Source organism: Hyaena hyaena, unplaced genomic scaffold (assembly GCF_003009895.1).
Source record: "Hyaena hyaena isolate Hyena2069 unplaced genomic scaffold, ASM300989v1 scaffold_388, whole genome shotgun sequence".
Classification (NCBI taxonomy): Eukaryota; Metazoa; Chordata; class Mammalia; order Carnivora; family Hyaenidae; genus Hyaena; species Hyaena hyaena.
This window is the reverse complement of record NW_024081021.1, coordinates 44363-63817: the sequence shown is the minus strand read 5'-3', so window position 1 is coordinate 63817 and position 19455 is coordinate 44363. Positions and strand designations below refer to the sequence as shown.

General features: G+C 40.9%; 1 protein-coding gene across 5 annotated transcripts in view; it reads right to left on the bottom strand.

Moving 5' to 3' along the window:
- Positions 1-17452, bottom strand: part of RMDN2 (regulator of microtubule dynamics 2) — a 67788-nt gene extending 50336 nt beyond the window's left edge. For 2 of the 5 annotated variants that reach the window (XM_039251227.1, XM_039251228.1), the window contains exons 1-2: positions 3212-3310; positions 1874-2584 (exon numbers count right to left, since the gene is read on the bottom strand). In XM_039251227.1, coding sequence (XP_039107158.1) covers positions 1874-2584; positions 3212-3228 — 728 coding nt within the window. In that variant the 5' untranslated portion in view covers positions 3229-3310. Of the gene's footprint in view, positions 1-1873; positions 2585-3211; positions 3311-4735; positions 5197-8855; positions 9324-17349 lie in introns of those variants that run through there. The other 3 variants (XM_039251231.1, XM_039251229.1, XM_039251230.1) reach the window with 3 other exon arrangements.
- Between the last annotated feature and the right edge of the window lie 2003 nt (positions 17453-19455).

Sequence of the window (19455 nt, the reverse complement as noted above, 5' to 3'; positions counted from 1 at the left end):
CCATATGAACATATTTAATGTCACTAAAGTTAAAAATGGTTAAGACAGGGGCGCCTGGGTGGCTTAGTCGGTTAACCGTCCGACTTTCGCTTAGGTCATGATCTCGCGGTTCGTGGGTTCGAGCCCCGCGTCAGGCTCTGTGCTGACTTCCAGCTCAGAGCCTGGAGCCAATTTCAGAGTCTGTATCTCCCTCTCTCTCTGACCCTCCCCTGCTCACGCTGTCTCTCTCTCTCTCCTAGAAATAAATAAAAAATATTTTTAAAAAAAATGGTTAAGACAGTAAGTTTTATGTAATGTGTATTTTACCACAAATAAAAAACTGAAGTAGAAAACAAATTTTGTAAAGATACATGCTAAAAGGAGGAGAAAAGTTCAAAAGTAAAAGTAACATCTTAGCCCAATGATAATAGGTTTAGGGGGCATTTTATCATGACAACTAATTGAAAATGATGCCAATTCCTTTCCTCTGCAAAAACTAGCTATATTCTAACTTAAGTATTTTTAATTGCCTATATACATTTTCCATTCATTACTTATTCTGATAAATATATTTATAAACTTTAATATAATGGGAAAAAATTGAAAAATATTTACTCAAAAATAAAATTTCAGGAGACATTTTTTAAAATATAAAAAATGTTTTAAATAAAAATTTTGGAAAAAATATGAAAAATGTTCACTTTTAAAAATAAAGAATGGGACACCTGGGTGGCTCAAGTTGGTTGGGCGTCCAACTTCGGCTCAGGTCATGATCTCACAGTTTGTGAGTTCAAGCCCCGCGTCGGGCTCTGTGCTGACAGCTCAGAGCCTGCAGTCTGCTTCGGATTCTGTGTCTCCCTCACTCCCCCCCTCTCCCACACTTGAGCTCTGTCTCTCTCAAAAATAAACATTAAAAAAATTTTTTAAAATAAAGACTAATTTATGAATCTATTAAAACTCTGAGTTCTCTGAAGTCACAGACATGCACACACAAATGTGTATGAAAATTATTTACTTAAAATATCTGGGTTCCATATTGAAATTTTCTACATATTTCCATTATAACATATTTGTATTTATAATTTGATCCTTATATTAGTAAAAATATCATCTGTCAGGGGGTATCTGGCATGAGAAATGCAGTTATCAAGGCCAATATAAATGAAAAATTGTGAATTGCTGAATATAGCTCCATAGATGACACAGGAAAACTGTCCGTCATGATTAGAGTAGGATTAAAGAAGATGTTAAAACTCTCAAAGAATGTCATAAATTTAGAGGACCTATATATCAATGTTTGATGTTATTTTCAGATCACAGAAATATTACAATCATCACCCAGAAATTTGAGAGTGGACAATCTGTAAGCAGTCAATTTGCTAAAAGCCTGAAACAGATTAATAATCTTTGGCTTCCAAACTCCAATAATGTCACTAAACTATCTTTTAAAAAAAAATACAGCAATTACAGTTAAATTTAGACTACAGCGTGAAGGTCTTTTTTCCAAAAACGCAGTGAAACTGAGAAAGACAAGATTTCTGTGAGAACTGAGCAGTGAATACTATGGGCTGTGGAGTATGCCTGGTGGGAAAATTTCTGCTTTGAGCTATCCCTCGAAGAAAAGGCAGAATTTGAGGCCACCTTATTTTAGGGACTGTAATAGATGAAGATGTATCTTCATCCTGAGATGAAAGAGCAATGTTTTCATCTTCCAAGGAATCTGAAGCAATGTCATTCTGAGGTGGGATAAAGCTAGTAGCATTTTTATAAAGTGAAGAAAATCCAACATTACAGAAAAACAGGGGAAGTTACTCTTTGAGAGGGATGCTGTTGCATCCTAGGTGGAAAATAATCAATACGGTGATTTTGAGAACCAGGATGAATGTCAACTTTCCTTGATTGGCCTCTTTCTTCAGGATCAGTAGCAATCTCGCTTTGTTGACAGGAATAGGAAATCAGAGTTGGAAGAGAAAGTAAGGTGGCTGTGCTGTGTTGGTAGATGCTTCTATCAACAGCGTTCTGATGGGTTGAAGAGTTAGCTTTTGTCTCAAAACTCATAAATTGCCCAATGTTATATTTGGGAGAGCATGGGCTTAAATATTTTTCAGCACCAGCCATACTTGAGCTTTTAGAAACTGCTTCAATTTCATCTGGATTAAAGATTTTATGACCTCTTGATTGAAGATCAAAAAAACTCGTGCTATCGTAACAGGAAATTATACTAAGTCTAGGGGCTGAGAAAAGTCCTTGGGATCTAACGCCAAAATGGTTTGAGGAATATTTTAAATCACTGAAGCTGCCTTTTTCTTGAGAATCAAAATTGGCTCTACTTTGTTGACGGTTGGGGAAAATACCACTTTTCTGAAATTTCACAAATAAAGAAGGTCTTCTTCCAGAGAAAGACGAGTGGACAGATGCACTTGATGAAGATAAATCTTTACTTCCTCTACGTGAACTGACTTCAGATACTGCAGATGGATGAGCTCTTTTAGGACCAAGAGATATAGTTCGGTGAGTAACGGAAGATGCTCCAAGGTACAGGTGGTCTAAAGTGACTTGATCTGCAGGATGATTTGGTAGGAGGCTCTGGTCATCTTTGCAGTAGCTAGAGTGAGAAAAGGGTCAAATGAGGAAAAAAAAATAGGGAGCAGAGGAGGAAACCTACCAAGCCTCCTGAAGAATAATATCCACTTTATATATGGAAACAACGAAGAATGAGAAAATAATGGCGGCTGAATTGATGGTCACACAGATGTACCCCCGCAGAATGCCCTAGTCTAAAAGATTATCTCTACCTCCACAATACCTGCCCAATCTATTAAATTTGGGGAAGATATATAGAAAGTCTCAGGAAAACAGGCAGAAAGAAAGATCAGGGGAAACATACAAGAGGGCATGAGAACAAAAGTCTCCCCTGAAGGAAATGGCAGGACTTCCTGTTTTAAATCATACTATCTGTTTGAGTCTCTTGAACTCCTATATTAAAGGAGTTTAAGTAGAATAAATTTATGCCCCGTTGACTAATACATTTTAAAATATTAACCACCATGGATGAAGTGGGACCTCTCTAGAGAGAATACTGCAGATAAATATCCAGCTCTTCCAGAGATTCAGTTATTATGGGAAACTAAAGGAAACATTAAAGCTTGGTTTGCGAATGCTTCCACGTTCTTTAGCACATGAAACATATGGAACAGTGGGTTGCTGGGTTTTTTTCTTTTTAAAGGCTTACCTTAAGCATTTTCCCATATTGAATTTAATCCAAAGTAAATTTTTCCCTTCCTTTCTAAGCTATCATCTTTAAGCCTTAAAATGCCCTGTGTAGGTGGAACAGGTCAGAAGACTGAATGCTTAAGCTGCATGTGGAATTAACATGGCAATAACCCAGAATGTGATGACAGCAGACTCTAGAATCTGATGACATCAGGTTAGGATAAAACTGTTCTGTGGCTCACCTTTCTGAAAAGCTGAAATTCACGTGACTGGGGAATGTATAACTCAATCGTGTTCAAGGAGTCAGCCAACAAATCAAGGATGAGAAGGCAGGATGAAGGACGAAGGCAGTAACATATATAATATCTGCACTATCCTTTGCCCGGGATGGTCTCTCTCACTAGCCGTCCTCTGTGCCCTCAGCCTACTAATCCATTCTACTTTCCCAGAACACTCCTTAAGGCTTTTATACCCTCTGGTGACACGGAAAAGTGACCATTACAGACTTTGGCCCAAAGATGCATTGATGAAGGAAAATAAAGACATAAAGAGGAAACCTCATAAACGAAACCAGCTTTATCTATGTTGACAGCAGAGCATGCCACCGGATTGTGTGGGCCCCATGCCCAGAAGATGGAGGCCTGCCTGTGTGCAACTGTTTCTAATCCCTTGAAACAACTTCTACTCATTTCAAAACAAGGTTAACAGCGTTTTCAGAAAAGAACTACTGTCCTCTCCTTTCCAAACCAACTCGGAGCACTGTCCCTATAATAGGTGTGCGTGTAAAGCCACTGATGACATAAAACACTGCCTCAGATATAAACTTTGTTACTTCTCAGTATCCTGAATACCTTGTTATGTTACTACCTCCTGTTTCTGTACAATCTTCTTTGGGAAACCTTTGAACAAATTACTTTTCAGAGGCCTAACCCTCCCTAATTTTCATCATATAATTGTCAGTTTGGTCATTTGACTTTACCCTCCATAGAAGCTAATGCGTTATTCACCATTAATGTTTCACACATGGTTCTTGGGTCAGAGAGACAGGACTTTCTTGTGTGCACAGCAAATCAAGCAGTATGGTCACCAGCGTCTGTGTGCTGGTTCTCCCGGCCCCCGGGTCCCACAGGGGCAATGCAGAGGGCTCAGAGACGCTTGCATTTGCACTGCTCTGTGCTACAAAGAAAAGACGGCACCGTTTAGGGAATGCACTACTTTTACCACAAGCAGTAGGCACATCTGCCAAAGGTGCTGTTGGCCCTGGAGGGAAACATGACCTCATTCCTCAGGGTTTCTTGCCACCATCCCGAGATTTGGCCTAGATAAAGAGCAGGTCACACAGACCTTACACCCTTTGCAAAAATGGCTCAAGCTGGAACACAGACCTCAGTATAAAATGCAAACTGTAAAACTCCTGGAAGATAACACAGGAGAAAAAATAAACATAGATAAATTTGGGTCCGGCAATGACTTTTTAGATGGAACACCAAAGGTCTGCTCCCACTTCCTGGATCAGTCTTCAGTCTTTCCTGGGCAGGCTCACCTTCTTCTGCTCGTCCCATCGGTACTGGTTCCAAAAGGCTCTGTCCTCCACCCCTTCACTCTTCCCAGGTGATACATTCTGCCTGAGCGACGTCATGCGTTCCTAGAGCATCAGCATCGTACACATTCCGGAGGGATGCCTGGAACAGGGACAACTTTCCCCGAAGAAATGCTTCTCTCAGCCCTTCAGCTCCTTCTCACAGGCTTCAGATGGGTGAATGCTCATGCGGGCAGGGACTTCCATCGATTGGCAGCTCCCGCCTAGGAGGGGCTACCAACTGGCTCTACAGTGCAAGGGAAGACTTGATGGCTCTTATTGCTGTTGTCGGCCATTGGGGCTCTGGTTAAGACTAGAACACAGCATCTCTAAACATTGTTTTAAAAATCTGTTTGACTTGCGAGGCTTTGTATAATTTCCTCACGGACCTGAGAGCCAACACAGTGGCTAGCACAGAGTAGACATTCTTCATTGAGTGAATAAAGGGAATCCCAACTGTTAGTTTCACGTTCCTTTACTGTTTCATTTTTATTTTTATTTTTTACAAAGTTTATTTATGGGGGGGTAATGCAAGCAGGGGAGGGGCGGGGGGGGGGGGAGAGAGAATCCCAAGCAGGCTCCGCACTGTCAGCACAGAGCCGAACGCAGGGCTCGAACTCACCAAGTGTGAGATCTTGACTTGAGCTGAAATCAAGAGTTGGATGCTTAACTGACTGAGCCGCCCAGGTGCCCCTCATTTTTAAAAGAAATTCACAGATGTGAAGACCAGAATACAAATAAACTATGAAAAGATGCTCAGTCTTATTAGTGTTCAGGGAAATGCAAGCTGAAATAATGATTAGTTACTATAACCATCAGGTTGCCTAAAATTAACAAGTCTCTAAGAATCTGTAGGGGAAAATAAGAGTTCTCACGCACTGGCAGACTCTAAAGAATAGTTTAGTTATAAAGGATAACAATATATTTGGTCTACAACTCAGCATCCAATTCTAAGTCTATATTTTCAAATTATTCCACATGTACCTAAGGGAATATGAAGGTGTTCAATAAAACATTGGTTAAAAGAGCAAAAAAAAAAAAAAAAAAAGGTGAGGTCACATAAACAGCTACCCACAGGTTGAGAAATTAATGCATTTACATACAACGAAATGCAACACAGCAACCAAAAAGAATGAGATAAATTTACATACATCAGTCTGGAAAAATCTCGAATAAAAACATTTGATACAAAAGCGAGTGACAAAATGGTTTACACCCTACCATTTATGTAAATTTTAAGGACCAAACACCATTCATTCATTGTTGATATAAACACTCACAACTATGGGAAACATGCAGACTTTCAAAGGAAGACTCTGAAGGAACTTTAAGATAAAAGTTACCTCTGAGCAAGAGGACTGCAAAAAGGATCGCGATTACGTGTAGTGTTTTTATTTTCCAAAATCCGCAACAAGAACCAATTTTTGTGTGCAAATGTATACTTCTACAACCTGAAAGAATACAGAAGGACCCCATCATGAATATTTGAATTTGTCTTCCTTCCCAGGCCTTGAGAAAGGGAAGTCCAACATTAAAACGGGCTTGGCAGAAGTAAACCACGGTTAGGAATAAAAAATGTAAATGAACAAAAAGCAAAGAGTATATTTTGGCTCATGAAATGAAAATGTAACGAGTTTTCAAGAAAATCTCAAAAGCCTGTTTCCGTCTGTGTTCTTGCTGACATCACCACGCCCTATATTTGCAGAGTAATAGCTGAGGTACTAGGCGTTATGGCTCGAGTAGTATGGTGTGGTGTTCTTTTGGGGGTAGGTTGGTGGGGGGTTTCTTTTCAAATAATCAGAATTGTGTCTGTTGAAGCTATCATATGAACTTAACGCTACGTGGAAAATGCCTAAGTCGAGAAAAAAAGAAATAAGGCCCATAGGGTCACTATACAACCCTGATTTACTTAACAGAATTGTCTCATGTTGAAACACATGTATTCTTTGTAAAGCCCCCTTGAAATGAGGAACTATGAGTTTATTACGGGATATTACTTTAATCCAAACTGGAATAAGATGAAACTGGTGTAAGAGAGGTTTCTAAAGCTTTACATAACATCGTGACTTAAAGAGGAGCGGCTGGGTGGCTCAGTTGGTTAAGTGTCCGACTTCAGCTCAGGTCATGATCTCATGGTCTGTGAGTTCAAGCCCCACGTTGGGCTCTGTGCTGACAGCTCAGAGTCTGGAACCTGCTTCACATTCTGTGTATCCCTCTCTCTCTGCCCCTCCCCTCCTCGCACTCTGTCTCTCAAAAATGAATAAACATTAAAAACAAATAAATGGTTTTTTAAACTCATGGCTGAGTGGAGCAATACAGATGAAGGCTGACAGAGAGAAGAACAGTGAGCAGCCTGAAAAAGAAAATGAGCTCAAAAGTTTTCAGAACTAAGGCAGGAATTTCAGTTTACAGTGAAAACACCAATATGAACTTGTGACCTTAAAAATAGTTAACCCCCCCGTTTCTTCACCCTGACTCTAAAAATGGGCCCAAACACGCTCCGGTATCATCCTGCCTACAAATAGTACATGTGTGTACACCAGACACTGCTGTCTCATACTCCTTGTCACTGAAAGGAACCGAAGCTGCCAAGGCGGTGACTGACACCAAGTCTTGGAGCAGGCACAAACACAAAATCAGCTGAGACATAATGCTACCGAGCAGCACAGATGCTTTCCAAGATGTTCACGCTGGTGCTGAGACGGAAAAGGAAGAATGCTGACAGGCCCTCTGACGGCCACGTTATGAGAATTTGAGCCTCAGGCATCATCAGCTCCACAACGAAGTACATGAAATTAGCCAAATCCAAAAAAGGCATAAATCCCTCAGTCCATGATGATACTGTGAAATGAAGACAGCATGCAGGAGATACTATTTGCAGAAAACGCATTCTACTGATCTACCCACTCAAGTTTTTGATGTCACCCAAGGATATAATTAGGTTTTTTTCCTTGTCTTGTGTAAAACGGTGTCAGCAAATTGTGACTGGCATCTCTTTTACTAAAAGAAGGCAAAATCTCCAGGCACCTTTGGCAAAAGAGAAACTTTACATAGCAGAACATGTAACTGTCATTTGATGTTTTAATGTTGCCATCAAGGGTTCATTTCCAGCTTAAATGTGGTGAGGGGGCTGGGACAGAATCTTACCATGACCAGTCATTTCTGTCCCGTGGGAGGTTTATAAGGACAGGCAATCTAAAATTTACACAACTTACACTTTGTTTTTATTTTATTTAAAAACTGTTTTAATGTTTATTTATTTTTGAGAGACAGAGAGACAGCACGAGTGGGGGAGGGGCAGACAGAGATGTAGACACAGAATGTGAAACAGGCCCCAGGCTCTGAGCTGTCAGCACAGAGCCCGATGCGGGGCTTGAACTCACGAACAGTGAGATCATGACCTGAGCTGAAGTCAGATGCTCAACTGTCTGAGCCATGGCTCAGGTCATGATCTCACAGTTCGTAGGTTCGAGCCCCACATTGGGCTCTCTGCTGACAGCCAGCTCAGAGCCTGGAGCCTGTTTCAGATTCTGTGCCTCCCTCTCTCCCTGACCCTCCCCTGCTCACACTGTCTCTCTCTCTCTCAGAAATAAATAAAACATCAAAAAAATTTTAAATAAATAAATAAATAGATTACAATTAAAATTCAGCATCTCAGTTGCACTAGCTACATTTCAGGTGCTTAACAGACATACGTGGCTAGTGGCTACCATATTGGCAGCGTCGATTTAGACCATTTCCATCACCACAGCAAGTTCTTATATAAGGGGCCATACCGTGGCCACATATAAAAAGAGGTTCCACATTTTGGCAAGTAACGACTGACTTTTTCATTACTCACATGATGTCACCTCATGCTAATACGTTACTTATATTCCTTCTATCAATGTGGTCTAAACTATCTTAAATACAGACCACTATTGAATATAGTTTTAAGTATGATGTAAGCAAAAATAATCATTCCTTTTTATATCTTATTAATAGCAGAATATATAACTGGACATACATAATGAAAGCACCTAAATAATAGCAATAATGAAATAAATAATCAGTTCAACATGGGAAACATCATCAAGAAACTTACCCTCCTTCACTTTCTGCATCCTCTGAACTATTACTTGTTGCGGAACTTTGAACTGTGGTAAGCCTTCTTTTTCTAGCTCTGTGCTGAGGACTTATTTTATGAACAGTTATTTTCCCTCCAAGTTCACCTTGTATATATTCCTCCAGCTTTGGAATGGTTTCTTTAAGGACTCTGATTTCCTCTTTGAGTTCTTCCATATTTGTCAGTAATTCATTTAACTTCTCCAATATCTGAAGCTGCCTTCCTTGAAAGATTGCTACTGTTCCATGGCCGTTATACATTTCATCTTGAAAAGTCATCGAATTGAACTTACTACCCAGGGAAAGGAATTTAGGTAAATTCAGTGCTGTCCTTGATTTACGAACCTTGTGGTACCACAAGAGAAGCAGGCTGATTCCAGTAGTTCCCACCATGATGCCAAATATCAGTTCTTTATTTGTGGAAGAAGGCATTTCTTGGGTTTTGTTTCTAAAATTGAAAGCATAAGTGTAAATGAATGTTGTTTCTGTCTTTGCCCAAGACAAAAACGTTAAGGTTTTCTCTATCAACAAAAGCCAAGTCTATGTCATAAACAACACACACACACAGTAAATCACAAACTGGAATGTATTATAAGTATAATATATTTACCTCTAAAAAGTAGTGGCCCAGTAGAAATATTTACTTTAAGGATATCACTGAAGCCCAATGTAAAGTAGCAACTTTAATTCAGAATTTGTATTCTACATGACTGATTGGAAATGTACTCTTTTTCATATATTTTTATAGAGTATGATAGTGGTAACGGAAAAGCATCATTATACATTTTTGAAAAAAAACTACATAAGAATTCAAACTGTGCTTAACTGTGCTTGAACCCCTAATCTGTATAAAATTAGTATGCTGATTTCTGGATCTTATCTTTAAGGAAGTTCAAGGAGCTTTATCTTTAAAATCTTATTTTTACATTTATTTATTTTTGAGAGACAGAGTAAGACAGAGCGTGAGCCAGGGAGGCGCAGAGAGAGGAGACACAGAATCTGAAACAGGCTCCAGGCTCCGAGCAAGCATTCAGCACAGGGCCTGACTCAGGGCTTGAATCCACAAACCGTGAGATCATGACCTGAGTTGAAGTCAGATACTCAATCAACTGAGCCACTTAGGCGCCCCAAGGAGCTTTTTCTTAGCACCCAGTTCACATGTATAGTTAAGGTAATAAACAACATTTTTAAAAACCCAAGGATTTAAAATATAAAAGAGAGCTCTGGCAAGCTGGTAACCCACCTCACCTCTATTCTACTCAACATGGAGAGCAAAAATTCTAATATGTACAGGCTTCATCGCTTTTCTTCTTTTTACCCAGAATTCCTCTGTTCCCTACATTTCTGTTTCTGTCTGAAGTCTTAATGTTGTTGTTTTCTTTCAAATTTTCCTATTTTTTAAAGTAACAAAAATGTCATTTCTTTGAATCTTTTCTCCATCTGAACTTTCACTGTTCGCATTTAATTCCATATAAACTCAGCTACTTTGACTAAATGCACCATAATGTTTCTTTGGTATATCCCATCTTCACTAGGTTTCTTGTTTTATCTCTGTTTTTAAAATCAGAAGACCACTAAAGGAAAACAATATAAAGCTCCCTTTTCTTCCTAGACTTTAAAATGGCAGTAAATATATTAGTATTATGATAAACTTCTGTGATTAGAGTAAAATATACTGAGGCGTTTTTTTATAGACTTTGAAGTTCTCAAAATTATTTTCCCATCAATTTCCACTATTTTGTAAACAGGTAAACTTGTATATTAAATTTTGTTAGCAACTTGGGGAAAATGTTACAAATAATGGTAAACTGTCCATTACAGTAATTTAAATTCACAAAATTTTTGGTTTGTTTTTCTTGACACTTTCTCAAGGAGATTAGTACAGCACTGTCACCTTTGATTCCCAAGAAAGAAGAAACAAATGAGATTCAGTCCTATGATCTCCCCAGGTTACTAACTGCAGGCAACTTCTGGACTATGGCACAGGAAGGAGAAATCCAAACAAAGGCTGGTAGCCTACTGAGCTGAACTGAGATCAGAGTTCAGAGAAACCGAAGCACCTAGAATTTGTGTCGCACAGTACTGAAGATGAAGGGGGCTATGTAGACAAAGAGCTCTAGAAATATGCATAAGGGTCTCCTTAAATCTTTTAATGGATACCAGTCTGGATATGCATGGAGTGAAACCCCATCAGACCAGGCGAAAGAACAATTTCCAGAAATAGAACCATTACCAGGGAGCTATAAGCTGAGCACCAGCCAGCATGGAGTGTTTATCAAATACTTGAGGCTTTCAGTAGAGACCTCACAAAGGTAATGCCTTGAAAATGAGGTGAAATTAACCCTATAGTTAAGTCTATTTTGACTTGCTCTAAAATAGATTGAAACTGAATCTCCAAAGGATCAAATAATATAGCTGCCTTCAAAAAACTCCAGTTGTCTTTAAAGGAATAGCAGATGTTCAGAACTCAACAACATAAAATCACAATGTTGATTATCTAATCAAAAATTACTAGATACATAAAGGAGCAGGAAAATGACAGAGATGATACAATTAACAGCAGACAGGATGTTAAAACAACCATTACAAATTTGTTCACTACTTAAATATTAAAAACATGTTAAAGGAAAATATAAACATGATGAGGAGAGAAACAGAAGTTATTAAGCAGAACCAAATAGAACTTCTAGAGACAACAAATAAAATATCTGAAATAAAACTGTTTTGAATGAGACTAACAGAAGAAAAAACATTGTTGGAAAAATGTCAGCAAACCTGAAGACAAAGCAATAGAGACCATCTACTACAGACTAAATGCTTATGTCTCCTCCAAACACATATGTTAAAATCTTAATCCCCAAGGTAGTAGTATTATTAGGAGGTGGGGACTTCAGGAGGCAGAGACTTCATAAATGGGATTAGGGCCCTCATGAAAGAGAACCCAGAAATATCCCTTCATCCTTCCAACATGTAAAGTTACAAGGAGAAGGTGTCATCTATGAACCAGTGGGCCATCACAAGTCAGTGAATCTTCCTGTACCTTGATCTTGGACTTTCAAGCACTAGACTTGTGAGAAATAAAATTCTGTTGTTTATAAGCCACCCAGACTATGGTATTTTGTTATAGCAGCCCAAGTGAAATAAGACATGATACAAAATGAGGCACACAGATATATATGTGTGTGTGTGTGTGTGTGTGTATACACACATATATATATACATATATATATGTATATATATATATATATATGCCTAAAATAAGAAAGAAGGAAACCAAAAAAAAAACAAAAAACAAAAAACCAAGCACAGCCTATGGGCAATATCAAGCAGTCTAAAACATACATAGTTAAAGTTATAGGGAGGAAAAAGGGACATAAAAAATATTTGAAGGAAAAATGGCCAAAATTTTTCTAAATTAAACAAAATCTATAAACCCAGGGATCCACATAATCCAAAGGTCAACATAATCCAAGCAGAATTAGGTAAGCAAAAGCAAACCAAGGCACAATGCTATTAAAACACTGAAACCAGTGATAAAGCAGAAATCTTAAAGGTAGTCAGGGGGAGGGGCACTTGGGTGGCTCAGTCCATTAAGCGTCCGACTTCTGCTTAGGTAATGATCTCATGCTTCATGAGTTCAAGCCCCTTATTGGGATCTGTGCTGACAGCTCAGAGCCTGGAGCCTGCTTCAGATTCTGTGGCTCCCTCTTCCTCTGCCCCTCCCTCAGTTGCGCTCTGTTCCACTTTCTCTCAAAGATAAACACTAAAATAATTTTTTAAAAAGTAGTCAGTGGGAAAAAGTGACATATTGTGTACAGAAAGAAAGATAAGATTATAGCAGACACTGTCTCAGAGACATAGCCTTAGAAACTTCAAGCAAAAAACCCCCAATGAAGTGACATCTTTAAAGTACTGAAAGAAATGGTCAACTTACGTTTTCATACCCAGTGAAATATTTTCCAAAAATTAGGGTAAAACAAAGACTTTTTTTTAGGCAAACGTTGAGAGAACCCACTGCCATGAGGCATGCACTACAAGAAACGCTAACAGAGGCTCTTTAGGTAGAAGGAAAATGATAATAAAAACTCGGATCTACACAAAAGATGAATTACACCGGCAGTAGCAAATATGTGGGTAAATATAAGTCATTTTTCTCCCTTCATAGGGGCTCCTGGGTGGCTCAGTTGGTTAAGCGTTCGTGGGTTCAAGTCCTGCATGGGGTCCTTTGTTGTCCGTGCAGAGCTGGTCTCAGATCCTCTGCTTCTCTCTCTCTCTGCCCTTCCCCCATGTGTTCCCATGCTCTTTTTCTCTCTCTCTCTCTCTCAAAAATAAAAACACTAAAAAGAAAGTAAAAAAAAGATTTCTTTATAAAATATTTGCTTATTATAGCAAAAATGATAATAAACTATTACACAGAAGTAAAAAGTTAGGACAACAATAGCCCAAAGTATGGGAAGGGACAAACAGGAAATACTATTGTGAGGGTCTTGGATTATAATTCAGTGTCTTATTATAGGTTAAAAGATGTACATTTGTAAATCCAAGGGCAAACACTAAACAAATAATAATAACAGCAAAAAATAAATTAAAAAAAAACACTCCACAAAGGTATAAATAGTAAGCCAAGAATGGAGATAAAAATGCAATACTAAAGATATTCAGTTAACCTAAAGGAAGTCACGCAAGGGGGAAAAAAATCAAATGGGTAAATAGAAAGCCAGTACAGAGAGAAGAAATTATGTCATGACTCTATGGGGAAAATGGTGCCCAACAGATGGAGAAATAACAGTATTTCTGTTTGGGAATGGACAAAATCCCATTTTTTTAAAAAAAAGGGAAGATAATCTGATGAAGCAGAAGAAAAGATCAAGAGAACCACAGCAGTGGTGAACTTGAGAAGGCCGAGGGATGGATGGTCTGCAGTGCACAAGTACAGACGTTGACCTTTGATGGAAAACACAAACCATTCATTCATAGCAATGAAAGAAAAGGCAGATTATGTGAACAGATCCAGGAAGGTGGGTAGATGCGATCGTGGGAGCTTATGAAAGTCCTCTGTGGTTGCTTCATTGTTTTAAGTGAAGTAGGAAATAACAAAATAACAAAATAAACAGCCGGAGAGTGAAAATGGGGGAAAGCACACTGGAAACATAGAAATTCCTATGATCTATATCCCATGATCCCACATTCTTAAGCAAGGCATTGTTTTTTATACTCTAAATGACCAACTAAAAGTAGTGTTTCAAATGATGCCCTATATGAGAGTGAATAAGAAGCACATTTACCAGAAGCCTGCCTAAAGAAAGTCTCTTTAGATCCCTAAGTAATACAAATACACATTGAAAACAGGGAGTATCCTATCTGGATGCTCTATTTCATTACAGGTTTAAGTGTAAAAGAGAAGGACTAATAGTTTTGAAATAAAAATCTATCATGGGGCACCTGGGCAGCTCAGCTGGTTGAGCATCCAACTTCAGCTCAGGTCATGATCTTGCTTTTGTGGGTTCAAGCCCCACACTGGGCTGTGTGCTGATGGGTCAGAGCCTGGAGCCTGCTTTGGATTCTGTGTCCCCCTCTCTCTGCCCCTCCCCTGCTCACACTCTGTCCTTCTCTGTCTCTTAACAAAACAAAAAGTTAAAAAAAATTTAAATAACAACTTTCCAGAAATTACCTCAGAGGTTGGTGACTACTACACCCAAGGGAATTAAGAATCCCTTCTCCTAGGGGTGCCTGGATGGCTCAGTCGGTTAAGCGTTTGACTTCAGCTCACAATCTCGCGGTTTGTGGGTTTGAGCCCCACGTCGGGCTCTGTGCTGACAGCTAGCTCAGAGCCTGGAGCCTGTACTCAGAATCTGTGTCTTCTTCTCTCTCTGACCCTCTCCTGCTTGCTCTTTCTCTCTCTCTCAGAAAGTTTTTTAAAAAGGTTAAAAAAAAAAAAAAGAATCCCTTCTCCTTAAACCAAGGATTTCAGCTTAAAGCCAGTGTGCTTAATCTGGCCTGCCTGACCTCAGCAGAGTTTGCCTGGTATTAACTTTTTTAAGCAAAACACATTTTTACTTAGTTGGTAAAACTGAACTGTAAATCTAACCATCTGCCCACTCCTATCCCATCTAGGAGACACGCCAGGAATAGATTCGGGTCAATGTGTAACTTCAGCTGAAGTGGTAGGCAATTATTATTAGCTGGACACTTTTTTTTTTAATGTTTTATTTATTTCTAGGAGAGAGAGAGAGAGACAGCATGAGCAGGTGAGGGTCAGAGAGAGAGAGGGAGTCACAGACTGAAACAGGCTCCAGGCTCCGAGCTGGCAGTCAGCAAAGAGCCCGACACGGGGCTCGAACCCATGAACCGCGAGATCATGACCTAAGCGAATGTCGGACGCTTAACCGACTAAGCCACCCAGGCGCCCCTGGACACTTTTATTTCCACAAAATAATATATCACCAAACTAACTTAGTTTTAAAAACTATTGCAAAAGGCAATAGATACAAGAAAAGGCACTACATGCCAATGACTTCCATTTGCATCCCATCTAATGACCATGCATCAAGCTTGATCACCCTGGCTTTTTGTCAATAAAAAGATTAACGCAGAAAGCTCCTATGCTGATATTGAAGTCTGAAAAGAAATTTTCCTATTCTGATTGTTTCTTGGCTTGTTCATATTTTACATTAAAAAACGTGGCCTAGTTTGACATTATTTTCACTTAATAAGTAAATAAATGGAAGTCGAAATCTACCCAGGAAGGCGATCTTTGCCCAGAGCCCGTACCAGGTTTAAGCAGGTGGCAAAGAGCATCGATTTTTGTTTGACCTTTTCTTTAGGGACTGTACCAATTCCAAATGATCTCGTTGAGGCAAGTCCTATTATTACCTCTATTTTGCAGATCAGCAAACTGAGGCATACAGTTCTCAAGTCATTTACCAGGGGCCATCCAACCAGGACAGGGCAACTGTCACCCTGAGAATTCCTGGATGTACTGTGGCATGATGAAGATTCCAACAGCAGCAGTAAGGGCATGAAGGAGAATGCTGACTGGGCAGAGATGTTCAGAGCGGAAACATGACTTCAAAACTATTAAAATCAACTGGGGAGAAACCCAGAATCAATGGAGTAGGTACTGCTTTTACGTAACCACAATTAGAGCCTGATAGCGCAAGTTATGCTTGAGTTTTTTTATCAGCATAAAATAAATGTGCTTCTACCACCAATTTGAAAAATGCCACGCTGATTCAAAACAGTAACTAGTAAAGTGATAAATCAGAATACTTGCTTGCCTGCAGTATAATTTCAAAGGTTATGTTATTTATCTAACTTTTATGTTTAATTACCAAATTAGCATACACTTACACTTTAGTATAAAACAAATTTTTAAAAAACCTATGGACTAAATAATCAAATGCTATGTATTATTCCTGTTACAAGTTTTGATTTGTAAGGTACTAGTAATAATGGCGGAAAATGATAGGCATTATTTTAATAAAAACTATTGGCATCTAAAATTAATGGGCAATAGATCATTAAGTTATTTACAAAGAACCAAAAATCTTACTGAAGTAAATCATCCAAATGTTAGCACTAATGAAATTTTACATTAAAATTGATTTTTAGATATGTAAATTATGCTTTACCAAGTTACTCAGAATGTTTTCAGGAATATCCAGCACATATATTCGTTTATCGCATCAGCAGAATCTTACGGGGAAGTACATAAAATACGTAATTCTGGTACTTGAAGGATGTATGAAAAATCTTGCAAGAAGGGTAAAGGAACATCATGGGTTACACGCAGGCCTGAGGTTTGTTTCCCAAGGGATTGTCTCTGAGCGCTTGACTTGGCAGATTCCCCACAGCGATCTGGATAACCTGATACTTTCTAAACGAATTCTAATACTTCTATTCTATCTAGGTTTTCACTATTTTCCCTATAACTTCTTTCAAATATAGGGCTCGCTGATGTTTGGCTTATTTGCAAATGCGGCACTGAAAATCTGGCCTTCCTTTCGTGTAAAATAGAGGCTCAGAGTCTGAGCAAAAAAAATCACAACATAACAAAAATGTCTGCCGGAGGCTGAAAGTTCAGCCCCAGGAGCGAAGGCTAGAGGCGACCCAGAGTCTCCGGGTGACACTCCTCGGGTCTGCAGGGAGCCGCCGGGCCGCGCAGCACACCGCCAGCTTGCCGCGCTCCCAAGACGGGCGGCCTGCGTGCAAACGCCGGCGGGTCCCACGGCTGAAGCTTCCAGACGCCAGCTCTGCAGGCTGCGCCCGGGAGGAAGCCGCCGCAAGCCGGGGCCGACGCGCCGCAGCGCCGGCCGGCGGGAGAACACCCCGCGGACAGCCGGTGGCGTGGGGGGGGACTCGCGCAGCAGCCGGAAGCGCCGCGGCTGACGCCGGAAGTGCCGCTCAGCCCTCCGCACTCCGGCCGCGTCCGGCCCCCGCCCGCCGAGCCGCCCGCCGCCCACCTCGGCACGCACCTGAGTTCGCCCGGCGGGCCCCTCCGCTGTCGGAGAACCGGGACAGGGACCCTGCGGCCGAGCGGAGCGGAGCGGCGGGCGGACAGCAGCCCAGAGTCCGCGGGTCCCCTGGCCCGGCCCCGCGGCCGCCGCGTTCTGACCCAGATAGCGGAGGCGCCGGGGGAGGAGCCCGCGGCCGCTACCCCTACGGCTCCCGCCTCTTCCCGCGGGGGGTTTGACTTACCCGGGCGGGCGCCCAGCGCACCTTTCCCAGGAGGAGAGGGCGCTCCCCGGGCGCCTCGGCCCGCACCGCACATTGTTGTCGGGATGCCGCCTCCCTTCCAGGCCCGTCTCCCCCGGGGCCACCGGCCCTGGCTCCGCGCCACCCGCGCCTGGCTCAGCGCGTTCCGTCCCATCTCTGCCTCTCCCCGAACCCGCTGGCCCCTGACCCTTTCCCGCATCCCCCCGGCCCCTCGCTCCAGCCTACCCTTGCTTCCCCCTTCGGGGCACAACCTTGAACTTTGATCTGCAATACTGGGTAGCGCAGACGTCATATACTAATTAGCAATCGTATCCGCAGCCACGTTTTCCTGACTTTGGCTCACGTTCCCTTTTAATGAAGAAAATCCCCAACCTCTTCGTACCCCCACCATTTTGAGTTGCCTTTAGGCGAAAACCACTGTCTTCTCAGATGCCCAGCATTCGAGATTTTACCCGGTTGCACGTTCTGTGGTTTGTACAATGAAAGCAAACTGCCAAATAAGCTCAAAAACTACATACTCACTCCTTTGTCTTGCCCTCACTTTGAGCTTTAAATTTAGGCTCGTCGAGAACTTAGTCTTGCTTACCAAGTTCCCCACCAGTGTACTGAATGGAGTTAAAAACAGGTCACTCCTATTTACAATGAAAAAAAAAAAATACTGCTCTGTGAGAGATCAAAAGGCTCATTTTATAATCTATACAATGCTTTTCTACTGATGGGGGTGCTGTAGGATCTTTAAGACTCTAAGATGTTTTTTGAGCCGTAAGCAAGCTGCCTTACAAAATTACCTTAGCCTAGCCATAGCCACAGTCATTTTATTTCAACGAGGTTCTATTTTGGAAGACAGCTGGCCAATACTTCTAAGATTTGAAACTAGTAAAGCACTCCGTTCCAAGAATCACTTTCACTCTCCTGTTATTATGGCAAACATATTACAATATAATGCTAAAACTTTGTGTAACCAGAACACAATATAATGCAAACCTGTTTTGCAGGGTAATAATAGGTGGTGGTTGTTTTATATTTAAGATTTGGTCACGAAAGAAACGATATTGTCTCTTCTATACTACTTAAATGAAGCTTAAAGCTTGGGATTTAAGCTTTTCCAGAAGCAGCCCACCGAGTTGTTCGCTACTATGTCCTCAGCACACCGCGCAGAAGAGGACTTCAATAAAAATATGGAGTGTGGGGTGAGAGGCTTACCAACTCTCTGCTCTGTGAGGAAGATGGCAGCTGGTATGGACTTGTCTTCAAGTTCAGGAAGGAGGGTAAAATAGCTAGACTCCTCCTATCCGCCCTTATAACACCTGTTCTTCTACCTGCCATTGCCAGTATCTTTGAGTCTGTTCCTTGCTCAGCAAAGATTATCTGAGAGGTGGAAACTGAGATAGTGGTAGTCATTGATCTTTGGTAAAGTTCAAACTAAATAGCACGGAGAGGAGCTATCTTTGCTAGGCACTGTTGTAGGGATGATAAAAAAGAAGAAATGACCTACTCGGAGAGTAGCATAAAAGGAACTATGAAAGGGGGAGGGGCGCACAGCCACGAGGAATTTCAAAGTTGCGTGGACAAACGTTTGTGTTCCTCCCCAAGTTCGTATGTTTAAACCCTAATCCCCGAAGTGATGTGATTTGGGGGTGGGGCCTTAGGGAGATAATTAGGTCACAAAGTTGGAGCCCTCGTGGATAGGATTACTGCTCTTACAAGAAGACTAAGAGAGCAGAGCTCACTTTTTCTACCTAGCGAGGGGATGACAAGCTGTCTGCAGCCTGGAAAAGGACTCTTACCAGAACCCAACCATACTGGTACTGTGATCTCTCCAGCCTCCAGGACTATGAGAAATACATGTGATTTAAGCCACCCAG